The sequence below is a fragment of the Sturnira hondurensis genome, unplaced genomic scaffold, assembly GCF_014824575.4.
Source record: "Sturnira hondurensis isolate 20B ecotype Veracruz unplaced genomic scaffold, ASM1482457v3 Scaffold0004136, whole genome shotgun sequence".
In the NCBI taxonomy this organism is placed as follows: Eukaryota; Metazoa; Chordata; class Mammalia; order Chiroptera; family Phyllostomidae; genus Sturnira; species Sturnira hondurensis.
The window spans coordinates 4,108,457-4,121,244 of record NW_028076767.1 but is presented as its reverse complement, the minus strand read 5'-3'; the positions used below and the strand labels follow the sequence as shown (position 1 = coordinate 4,121,244).

The following is a 12,788-nucleotide window of genomic DNA, read 5'->3' as shown; positions in this document are numbered from 1 at the left end:
CTTCACAGGAAATAAGAATTTAAAAAGAAAGACGCTAATTTTTACATTTAAAATTTCTGTAATTTCCTTTTTCTTTCTGATTAAAGAATTTTTCCCTATTGTAGACTGCAGAAGTCTTAACTTTCAATTAGCTTCCCAACCACTGTAGACAGTTCACTATATATGAAAGCAAAGTGGTTTTCTTTCATGTTTCAACTGAATTTTAATTACTATATTTTATATGCCGTAGGGAGTATATGATTACACGTTGCCTCGGGAAAGATATCAAAGGTCTAGAACAACAAATATCGTTTTAATCTCGCCATGTCCCTACTTAAAAACCTCTAATTTTGTACAGAATGAAATCTAAATCATTGAGTCAGCAGTCAGGACTAAACCCTTATCTTCCCAACCTCATCTTTTTCCCTCTTCCACCCCAGCTAGATTGCTTGTGTTCTCCTCAAAATTTGGAGGAGAATTTCCTGAGGAGTTAAGCCTTTACCTAATTTGCCTCTTCTTTCTGGACACCCAGATTTTAACATCTCTTCAAGATCTTGTTCAGGTAGCACTCTGTACTGGGAGCCTGCCTTAACCATAGTAATTATTTGGTGGTTGTCTCCTACAACCCTCCCCACCGAATATACCTTCAGCTCTCTACAAATTCTGTGTGTTGTTTCTATTCTTTTTTCAATCTAATACTTCAGATCTGGCTTTTCAGTCCTGAGTGTTAAAGAGGTTTTTAGAGAGATGGGTATCCAAGTAGAACGTACATGGGCATCAAATTCAGATATGCCTGATTTGTATGAATCTTGCCTCTCCTTTTGCTAGCCGGCCTTGTGACCTTGTGCCAGTTTCTTAAACTTTCTGATCCATGTTATCTAATCTGTAAGATGAGAAGAATTCAATCTGCCTTGCAATGTTAGTTAGAGACTTAGAGAGAAAAGATGTGAAGTAAGCCCTAGCTGGTGTGGTTCAGTGGACTGAGTGTTGGCCTGTGAACTGAAAGGTCCCTGGTTCAATTCCCAGTCAGGGCACATGCTTGCATTGCGGGGCAGGTCCCTAGCTGGGAGCGCTTGAGAAGCAACTGATTGCTGTTTCTCTCACACATCAGTGTTTCTTTCCCTCTTTTTCTCCCTTCTCTCTAAAACTAAATAAATATATATATTTTAAAAAGATGTAAAGTGCATAGTACATGTACATAGTAGGTGCTCAACAAATGATGTTGTGCATGCTTGATTTTTAGTCTCCATTCTAGTGATGGCCACCAATACGCAGCCCTGTCTTGAGTTAATTCTCAATTTTAAAACAAGATCACAGTCTTGAAGTTCTCATTGCAGTAAGGAAGTTGGATTTACCTTGCCTGTCATAAGAGTCCTGAAGAATATTTTATGTGTTTAGAAAATCCTGGGAACCAGAGGATCTCAACTGGGGACAGTTTTGCTCCTGGTTTTGCCACCAGCAAAACCGGCATATTCTGCCTTGCCTGAAGACATTTTTGGTTGCCACAACTGGAAGATACTATTGACTTTTACTGGGCAGATACCAGGGATGCTGCTAAACATTCTACAACACACAGGACAACTCCCCCAAACAAAAAATTATCCAGTCCAAAATGTTAATAATGCTGAGCTTGAGAAATGCTGCTCTAAATTCATCCTACTGTAGACTTTAAAAAGGCAGCACAATATAGGTTTTTTTTAAAGCCTAGGCTTAAGGAGTCTTGGGTTAAAGTTCCAGTTCTGTTTAACAACAAGCAATGCAGTACAGGGCAAGTCAACCCCTCTATACCTTGATATAATTTTTAATAAATTATCATTTAACTTGTTCCTGTGTCCTCTGTGTTTCCTACAATTCAAATTAGCTCTAGAACTTCACTGTCTAGTACAGTAACCTCATGTGACTACTTGAGTTAAAGAAAACTAAAATTCACTTCTTAGTTGCAGAAGTCACATTTAAATTGTTCGAGAATTACATATGGCTATTGGTTGCTATACTGAACTCATCAAACTCATCAAACTCATCAACGCTTATTCCCTCTCCTGGGAGCTGTCAGAAGCCTCAGCAGAGGAAGACTTTTGGCATCTAGCTGAAACCTAGATACCATCAGCAGAATCTGACAGACTCAAGAGTGGGCTGAGGCCCACACTCACTTACTCTGCAAGGATAATGAAGACATTGGAAGAGAACAGTTGAATGGTAGGACTTTGAGGAGGGTCACATGGAGAACTGATGAGAATTGGGAGAGCTAAGGTAATTGGCAGTGTCCAGTAATCTTTGGGAGACTTGAAGTCTTCAGCATAAGAACTGCTTAGTCCTTTGCTGTAATCCAGTGTGTAATTCATCTGAGTGAAAATGGAAAGGAGACGTTAGAACGGGATAATCCTTGCTCAGAAGTTTAATGGTTACTAGCCTATCCCACTATTAGAATCATTAGATGGAGAATTAACTAGCAGGTTCCTCGGAGACAATGTGAATAAGTTCCCTGACCTCCTCTTTAGTGCATAGCTAGAGACCTCCTGTGGGACAGAAAGGATGGACCTGCCCCGCAGGTTACATGCATTCGTCTTTTGTAAGCTAACTAGGGCAAGTCAGAGCCCTGGAGTTTTCTTACTGGGGACAAAGCTGAGGCCTGATCAGTCCTGTGATGTGGACATGAAAAACAAAATACTGCCATTCTCTGTGTCCCAACAGGAACATCTACTTGTCACACCAGATGATGTATTTCTCTTTAGACGTAACTGCAATGATGTCATGTTTGAAGATTCAGTGCCTACATGTAGCCATTGATTTGGTTTTGTTTCACAAACTACATCTCTAATATCTTTGTCACTAGACACAAAGGGGAAGGAAAGTGAAGAAAATGGGAGTAGATGGATACAAATCTATCAGTACCACTCCAAAGCCAAATTCATCTTGTATTGACAGTGGAAATGTTAATACTCAAAGTGTGGACTATGGATCAGCAGCGTTGGCATTACCTGGGAGCTGGGTAGAACTCTGACCCATGCATGAGTCCCAGAACTACTGAATCAAAATCAGCATGTTACCAAGATTCCCGGATGATTGACATACACCTGAAATTTTCTGAGGGAAACATTGAGAAACAATGTGTCCAACAATACTATCATCTTTGTTTATGAACACAATTTTGCTATCATTTACGAATTGATTATATTTATATTTTATAGTGCTATTATGAGTACAACATGCTGTAAACAGTTGGTAGTGGGAGCAAAATCAGAGGTTGAATAGTACAGCTACATAGTGGAAGAGGTAATTTGTTTCTTTCATTATACAAATATTCTTTCAAATATTTATTGAGCTCCTATTGTGTTTAAGACATTATTCAAGGACCTGAAACTATAGCAGTGAATAAAGTCCCTGTTTTCTGGGTTCTTGATTTTATTAGGGGGGAACTCATAATAAAGAAGTCGTGTCAGCTGGCAAGTGCTACAGAGAAAAATAAAGAGAGAAAAAGGCATACCCTTTTTAAACGGGTCAGGGAAATGAATGTTTCACAGATGTCTTACTCTCTTTAGGCTGCTATAAAAATGCCACACTGGATTGTTTCTAAACAAAAATTAATTTTCACAGTTCTGGAGACTGGAGTCCAAGATCAGTGCTAGCATGGTTTTGATGAATGCCCTCTTCCAACTCCTGGGCTTCTTGTGTACTCACAGGCAGAGAGGGCTAGCGTGTTCTCTGTGAGATGTATTCCATAAAAGCAATAATCCCATTCATGAGAGCTCCTCCCTCAAGACCTAAGTATCTTGCAAAGGTCCCCAGCTCCTAATACCAACATCTCAGGGGTTAGGATGTCAACAGATGAAATTTGGAGTGCAAAATCTTCCAGACTGCAGCAATGGAAAAGAAGATGCTTGAGCAGAGACTTGGAGATTGAGTGTGGACATCATGGGAAAGGGCATTTCAGGTTGAGGGACAGTTTATTTAAAATCCCCAAAGTGTGCTTTGTGTATTTGAGGAGCAGCAAGGGAGGGAAGGCCAGGGTACTAGAGAAATTAAAGAGGGAAGTATGGAAGCAAAGTACAGGTCCATGCTGGCCCTTTCAAGTAGGATGGGAAGCCATTGGAAAGGTTTCTATGTTAAAAGATCACTTTTGTTGCAATGTTGAAAACCATCCACGGGTGGGGAGTGTGCATGGGTGGAAGCATAAAGAAAAATTGGAAGACTTTACAATAATCCAGAAAAGATTTAGAAGTTACAGCTGAAAGAATTAGATTGAATGTGAGGTATATGTGATAGATGGCGAGGATACTCTCTAGGTTCTTGGACTGCCCGATGGAAGAATGGTGCTGCTGAGTATCATAAACGGGATTCCTCATCCTCCTCCTGAAGTTTTCACATGCCTACTAGACAATCAAGGAGAGTGGTGAAAAGGCATGATTTGCAAACAACTGCTCTAAATAACTCTCACCTGTGTCATCTTGGCGTGAAGTCGCCATCAATAGTAAAGGTAAGGGCAAGGCTGCGTCCCAACAGTCTTTACAACACTGAAACTTGAATTTCACCTAATTTTCACATATCATGAATTATTATTATTTTGATTTTTGTTATGTAAGTTGTCTGAAAAACCTAAATATATACTCTCTGGCTGTTTACAGTTTGCTGACTGCTGTATATGTGTATATGTGTATATGAAGCAAGATGGGACTAGTTGATAATTTTGAGACTGGCGATGGTATGTATGTGGGGTTTCGTTACACTAGTTTCCTTTTGTATGCTTGGCATTTTTCACAACAAAAAGTTTTTAAAATGCGTAGTTGTACCAAGTTGATTAACCTTATGGATCTTCCTCTCCCCCTTTAATTCCCTCGCCCCAAAACTTGTTTGTATGTCGCAAATGCAGCCATTTCCCTTTTGTTTCTTTTCCTGAAAGAGCAAAACGTTTTTGAAACCTTTAATAGTAAAGTAAGCCTTTTGGACTTAACACTCAACGAGGCATAAACACGTATAAGGAAAAAAATTTTTTTTTTTGCGTGGGGGTGTGGGGCAGTTGTCTGTTTTCACATCGCTATATACCGTCAGGACCAAGCCCATTTTTAATACAAGAACTCTTAATACAACACACATTAGCTCTCAGTGCATTACTCCCCTCCCCCCCATCATTCCCGGAAATGACGCCATCAGCCGAACGCTACGTCCGACGGACTCCAGCAGTCCCTGGGTGTGGACGTCAGCACGCCGGCCCCCCCGATACACGTCCCGGACTCGGGGAAGACTGGAAAGCTCTAGCCGGCGCCAGCCGCCAGGTTTTGAGGAGCAGGAGTAACTGAGACTGCGCAAGTATGCTGGGGCGGGGCTTAGGGCGGGGTGACCTGAAGCCCCGCCCCATGCCAGCATGGGCGACCAATGAACACTGAGTGCCCTGGGGCCGGATAAATTTTCAGAGGCCGGAATGATTAGCCGAGGGCACAGCCCCGCCCCTGCTCCTCCGGGCCATCGGGACCCGCCTCCCTCTCCTGCCCGCCCCCTAGCTGCGGGGTGACACGGGGCGACTCGGGGTTTCGGGTTGGTTAGGGGGCAGGGGAAGCAAGTTAAACTGAGTGTGGCGACGGCGCGACCCCCTAACGTGAGCGCGGTGAGGGAGCGGGTGGTAGGGAAGAGGGGTTTGCGTGGCAGAAATGGGAGGGCTCCGGGTGCTGGGTGGTGAGCGCGGTGTAGAATGGGGGGCGGCAGTGAGGGGGCGAGGTTTACTTGGGTGTGTCCCGGCGCGGTGGGACGGGCGTGGATGGCTGGTGGGAGACGGAGAGCAATCACTGCCCCATTTTCAAAGCTTTTCTTGGCAGCTTGGCACACCTTAAGTTTGCCTCTGTTTTGGTTGTCTGGGATGCGAGGGGGCAGTTTAAAGATCTCCGAAAAGCGCTTGGAGGCTTTCCCAGGGTATTTTTCTTGCGGGCGCGAGCACTCTTTTCTTCCTGGATGGGAAGAGGCTGGGAGGCCAGGTGGGTAGGTAGATTTTCACTCTCCGAGGAGTGTTAAACAAACAAACCAGGAATTCCTCACCCTCCACCCCGCGCCCTGCCCTGCAACGCGACGGCGAACACTCACAAGTTTAAGAAGTAGACTAGAATTCTATTCCTTAAATTCTAAGGAATTCTGTATGTCAGAAATAAGTGTGCTTTTTCTTTTTAACATCGTGTTGCTGTTTATTATCAGTGGACGCGTTTTTGGTTATGAGCACGCCCTAAAGGATTCTGGCTTTACTTCATGTTAAAATATTTTTTGGTATAATGTTTTCCTGAACTACAAGTTTCTGTGAACTCTTATCTAACAAGTGCAAATAAAAGCTTATTAGCCTGTTCGTGGGAAGTGAAGTAGATAAAATCTCTAGTTCTGATAAAATATAAACTTTTTAATACGACCTCTATTTCTGGCAAATATTTTCATATTTTACACTTTCACAGGTTTATTTAATTGCCCAGCTACCACTGATGAAGCTAAGTTGGAGTAACTGCTGAAACTGAATTTTATTGACCAGAAGTCCATTTATTTCACATCTTTTTGTTTTCCCTACTGCTTTGGGCTTTACTGTTAACAACTGAAAAACTTGGAAAATAAAATGAACATGCTGTGATCTTGAACATAATTTTTTTTTTTGAGGAAAAATTAAACTGCGAGTGAAAGCCAGAATGGCATCCAGAGAGAGGCTCTTTGAACTTTGGATGCTTTATTGTACAAAGGTAACTCCTTTTTTATTTCTAAGTTTTAAAATACTTCGTTATAAAAATTTGGGACTGGCCTTATACTCACTTTATTTAATGAGTAATAGTGTATTTATTGATAGCAATGACCCAGAATTTAAAAACACAGGATTTGCTGTTTTTCATTTTTTCTGGTTTGAACACATGCACAATATTGGCATACTATTAAAAGCTGTAGGGTGTGATTTTATTATTTGATATTTATCTTCACTGATCCCAAAATCATGTAAGTAAAATTATTACCTTAAGTGAAAAATAAAATATTTTCATTTTTGTTTGTGCTTTTCTTTTCCTCTCACAAGTGGGAGGATAGAAATGTTTTCACAAGAAGGGCATTAAGCATTTTTTATGGTTAACCTTTTAAATTGTATAAAAAAGGTTAGTGATTATGTAAAAAGGTTATCGAGGTGGTTACTGTAAGCTTGCCATGATGTTAGCATTTTATGAGTGTTGTCTCATGTGATCCTCAGAACAGTTCTGTGAGATGGGCATTGTAATTGTCCCTTTTCACCCTTGCAGAGGATAAGGGGGCTAGCGAGTGGCAGAACCAGGCAGGAAACTCTGATTGAAGTCCATGGTCTTATTCATTATGACTTCTTAATATTTTTGATTTTGTCATTCAAAAATAATTTTCCTTCTTTACCGTTCTGTGAATTTTTACATGTTAGCTTTAATTTTTGATTGTTGGAGAAGGGTACTACTAAAAACATCTTTTTCAAGTGAGGAGCTATGTTACTACTTTGAAGATACTAGCGAGGATCAGAGAAACATCTTCAATCTACTTAAGTTACTTTAGGTGTGTCGTGAAGTTTTCCAGTCTCAGCTTCCATTTCTGCATTATCCTTTCTGGCTCCTTTTTTATACTTTCAACTCTTTGAAGAACAGTTATTCTTTAACAAATAATCTCAGTTATTTGTAATACTAAATTTTAGCAGTCACACTGGAATGTTCTTTGATTTTTCTGGTTTGGTATTTCTTACAATTAAGGGAAAATGTATACTTCAAAATGTTTGATATGAATTTTTAAAATAGCTTTTAGTCTTCTGTAATTTAATGCCAGAAATGTCTTTTTAAAAATAGACCATCTTCCAATAAAAAAAGAATCCAAATCACCAGACACTTTGAAAATAGTCATTAACCCATGTGAGTCAAAAATTAAAACACATTTTAGTATGAATGCCTAATAGTTTTAAAATTATTTATTTTAAGAATACATCAAACTTACTAGGTTTTACTGTTTTCTGGGTGACAAAAGGTAAATGGGGTTACATGGTCTGATTAATAAGTTATGTTGTTTCTAGGTTGAGTTCATGTTTTATTTAAATGACACTGTTTTTTTGAAAAGATAGTACGGTTCATTGCCATCCACAAGATTTTATTCTTAATGACATTTAATGTAAATGTGAATCCTTCTGTTCATTAAAATCTAAGTAAATAGTGAAGGCCCTTTATAGGCAGATTTTGAAGGCTATTCTTGGACAGGAGATAAGTCCTATTTTATGTGTAAGATTTAAATCACTTGAGCATTTAAGATTTAAACTTTTTTCAACTGTTTTTAAAAAATTGTTATTTAATATAATGATTTTGTGTTTCACCTGTTTATAAATATGCTGCTGGTAAGCGAGACAGCAACTTTCCCACAAACACCTTGAATTCAAGTGGCTTACATAGACACATCATAGATTTAACACATCTCCCTGGTGAGGAGGGTTACCACTCAGTTCTCTACCCTTACTCTCCAGCTTTATTGCCTTCACTCTAGTGCACAGCCGTTCAGGCTACCTGACTTTTTTCTTTCCACCTGAGTTTTAAGATGGTTTTTACACCTTGAGCTTTCATACTTTAGGACTACTTAGATCTTCTTTTAATTTAGCTCCAACTTGGGCTTGCAATTGTGGAGTCTAGTTTTGGCTTTGCTGGTGTTTTGTTTTGTAGCCTTGAGTAAGACTTACCTCTTTGGGTCTCAAGTTTTCTCACTTGTCAGGTAGTGATAGTGTGTATGTACAGGGAGAGTGTTTGTCTAATTCACCATTAAGATTTTAGTTCATTTGTTTTGACCTCTGAAGGACATGGACTTCTTTTGTCCTTATTTTATGGATGTTCATGTCCTGTAGAGAGATGTAGTTCATCTTTCCTTTTTAAACTTTGTTATGGAAAATTTCAAGGAGGCACAAATAGAGAAGATACTACAATGAACTCTTTTTGTGTCTGTCACCCTATTCCAATAATTATCAATTTATTTTCAGTAATGTTTCATCTGTAACCCTACACTACACTATCTCTACCCCTGAATTATTTTGAAGCAAGTTCTGGACAACATATGATTTTATCCATAAAGATTAAAAAATATATGTAAAAGTAATAACTTCTTTAAAATAATTGTAATATGGTAATTCTTTAAATCAAATTTCTGGTTGGTGTTCAGACTTTTCTGGTAGTACTATAAATGTTTTTATTTTTTTGCTGTTTGACTCCGTATTTAAACAAAGCACCAATTTTGTCGAAAATGTCTTAAGTCTTTAATCTGTGTTGCCCTTCACCACACTTTTTAATTCCTTTTATATGCTGAAGAAACCATGTTTTAACATTAGAGTTTTTCTCAGTCTGGGTTTTGCTAGTTGAATTCCCTTGATGTAAATTCTTTGTTCCTCTCCACTGGTGTCTGCAAACTTAGAATATCTAGAGGCTTGATTGATTCACATTCTATTTGGCATAGTGAGGCTAGAATATCTTGGGAGTGTCTCAGCTGTCAGATTTTGCATATATGCAATAATTGTTTTATTAGGAGTTTGCAAAACTTGATATCCAACTCTATCATTTCTTTATATATTTCTTTATATATTAGTATAACATATAGAGAGAAATGTCTCCTCATCAGTTATTTGATAAGTTCTTTATTTTATTTTATTTTATTTTATTCTTGGAGAGAGGAGAAGGGTAGGAGAAAGGGAGGAAGAGAAACATCAACGTGTGAGAGAAACATCAATCTGTTGCCTCTCACGTGCCCCCAAACGGGTACCTGGCCTGCAACCCAGGCATGTTCCCTGATTGAGAGTTGAACTGCTGCCACACTTTGGTTCCCAAGCTATCACTCAGTCCATCGAGCCACACTAGCCAGGGCTTGATGACAGTTCTTAAAGGGAAGGCAGACTGAATAAATGTTTGGTTTTTCTCTTTGTTTTTAGTGACTTAATTTACCAGCATCCTTCAAAAGTGACCATTTTTCTTGATTATCGAGTTTATCTTTAATGATGAAAATTTAAACATTGTTTATTATTTTGCTGCCTTAGCTGGTATGCTAGTCATACGAAACATTGTATACACACCTGATTAAAGAAGATGACTTTGAAGATTTTTGAAGGTCGTCTTCAGGGCATTGAGGTTAAGACATACTTTTTATTTGTCACAGTGCTAACCTTAGCACAAGTATTCTGCCCTGTATTAGCAATGGATTAATATTAAGGTACCATCACCCTGTTTGTATGTAATGTGATGTTTTAAAAGTTGCCATTGAGCATTATAAAACTTTCATAGGGCTCTGGCCTGTGAATTGAACAGTTGCTGGTTTCATTCCTGGTTGGGGCACATGCCTGGGTTGTGGGCCACGTCCCCATTTGGGGGTGTGCAAGGCAACGTATCGATGTCTCTCTCAAACCTCAGTGTTTCTTTCCCTCTCTCCCTCCCTTCCCCTCTCTCTAAAAATAAATAAATGAAATATTTAAAAAATTAAAAGGTTAGTAGGTATGTAACATAGGACTATGTTAGAAGTAACACTTTGGTAATATTGTTCAATCAAAGGAATACAAAAAGAGTATACAAATATGTCTTCTCTCTATTTGGGTACATTTTGCAAGCCTATATATTTTGATTAAAGTCATTTAAATAGAACTAAAATAAATTACTGGTTTCAGTTTTTTGCAGATGGGTATCCACATGTTAAACTCAGTAATTTGGGTGAATTTAAAGCAAAGGCTAATTTCATAATGGAAGTGGCTTTGAGTTATTGTTGGCTGGTATCTATGTTATTATCATGTTGGTGCATTTAGGCTGAAGACATTTCTAAACTTTTCTTTTAATCCTGAGGATAAATTTTTTTGAAACTGATTTTAGGGAGGAATGCACTGAGGAAGAGAAAGAGAAAGAAAGAGCAAGAAGAAAGAGAGAGAAAGAAAAGAAAGATCCATCAACTGGTTGTGTCCTGTAGGAGCCCTGACCAGGGATTGAGCCCACAACCTTTTGGCATTCAGGAGAAAGCTCCATCCCACTGACCCTCTGGTCAGGGCTGCAGTTTGTTTTTTCAACCAAAGTATTTAGGTCCAACTTTTCATTTTCTCCTCGTAGGTGTAAGATTTAATTGCATTCTTAGAAACATTCATCTTCTGGTAGGTTGTTAAATGCATAGAATTACCATCATGTAATATACATTGGACAATTTCTGATCAACATTTGTGCTCTCTACAGATTCTTTCACCAGTGTATGAGAGTAATTCAAATTACATAGTCTGAACTTTTCTTGCCTCTAAATGGTCATCCCCACCCAGGGTCAGGGATTTTTATTAACAGTGCATTTCATATACTTCTTGTAAGTTAGACATTAATTTGAACACATTTAATATGTCTGGATTTTGGTTAAGTAGTTAACTACTTCTTGTCTGAGCATATTTTTCTTAAGTGTAGAAGGCAAATTGTTTTACTTTTTAATATCTAAAGATTTTAGTTTATATTCTCTGTATTAGGCACTTTATTATTTCTTGCATCTTTTGACATTTATTCACTTAATGTGCTTGTGGTAAGAGACAAAGTGCTGAGAACAATTTTGGTCTCATACCACTTTTTAGAATTCATCTGTTGCATAGAATGAGACATATATGTATCATAAAGTCCCTATCCCAACTGCTCCCTTTGACTAGGAGTAATGGTATATTTCTGTTTGACATTTAGCTTCTGGTAGTGCTGCATTCGGTCACCATAATCTGCAGAAGAGAAACTGAGCCTTGAGAGGCTTATCAAATTCTTTAATAAGATTAAGTTATTTTTGTTCTTGTGGAAAGTATCAAATGCATTAATTCAGTAAAAAGATACAAAGTAACTCAAAAGCCTGGCATTTTAAAATATGGCAGTGTGGGTTGAAATTCATAGTTTAATTTTGTTGTTAGCTGGTTTATTTTTTGGTAATTCAGTTTACACAGAAAAGTATTTGTGATGCTACAGAATTAGAGCCAAGATTAGTCCACATCTGCTTCTGATCTTAAGAACCTAAAAACAGGTCACCATATTTATATTTTCAGTTTTCTCATCTGTCAAATGGAAAAAAACCTATTAATGTGTATTTTTCAAAGTTGTTGAGAAATAAATGGATTGATTATACTTAAATATACCGTAAGTGTAAGAATATAAAAATGTAGTCTTTTTAGATGTAATCTTTATTACTATTTTAGAAATACATATGTGAGCATGAAAGTAGTATATCAGAATTACTTCCATTGTGCCTTTACATTGTGTAATTATATAAGGGGCAGTATTTTCTTGTCTTTTTATCGGTGCTGATGAGGCTGTGCTCATGAAATTCTTAATTTTTAATCTGTATTTTTGAGTATAAGTAATTATCCTAATGATTTGAGGGTTTTTTTTCCCTCTGAACCAAGTTTGTTTTGGACCTTGATGATGCTCCATTTCCTGCTGTTGCTCTTTGCCCTGCTAAATCTGGAATATGACTGAAATAGATAGTTTTGCAGTGAGCTCAGAGTGAACTTCCTTTTCAGAATAAAAGTTTTATTTCATAAATAAAATAGATTATAGAGGTGTTTCATTCAGTTAAAAAGGCAAGTACTTTATATACATAGAGTTGGGAAAAATGGAATGGATGGATACGCTTTTGAGAAAATTATAATTTATTTGTCAATTTTGGTTATAATTCTAAATGTAACTTTTTGTAATACACTAATATATATATCAAACCTTATACTTTAATCCACATTTTAGTAAGTGTTGGTATATGCAGAGTATAGAAATGGCTCTTAATTTTCTATGGCTTAATCATGACTTTGTATGTAAGGAAAGTGATGTTTGACTTTAAGTAAAACAAAC

The 12,788-nt window shown here is 37.9% G+C and overlaps 1 protein-coding gene across 3 annotated transcripts in view; it reads left to right on the top strand.

The window, feature by feature from the left end:
• Positions 1–5,446: 5,446 nt before the first annotated feature.
• The window catches only part of NBEAL1 (neurobeachin like 1), a 161,527-nt gene continuing 154,185 nt past the window's right edge, over positions 5,447–12,788 (top strand). For 2 of the 3 annotated variants that reach the window (XM_037043568.1, XM_037043566.1), the window contains exons 1-2: positions 5,447–5,569; positions 6,405–6,680. In XM_037043568.1, coding sequence (XP_036899463.1) covers positions 6,630–6,680 — 51 coding nt within the window. In that variant the 5' untranslated portion in view covers positions 5,447–5,569; positions 6,405–6,629. Of the gene's footprint in view, positions 5,579–6,404; positions 6,681–12,788 lie in introns of all 3 variants that reach the window. The other variant, XM_037043567.1, reaches the window with a different exon arrangement.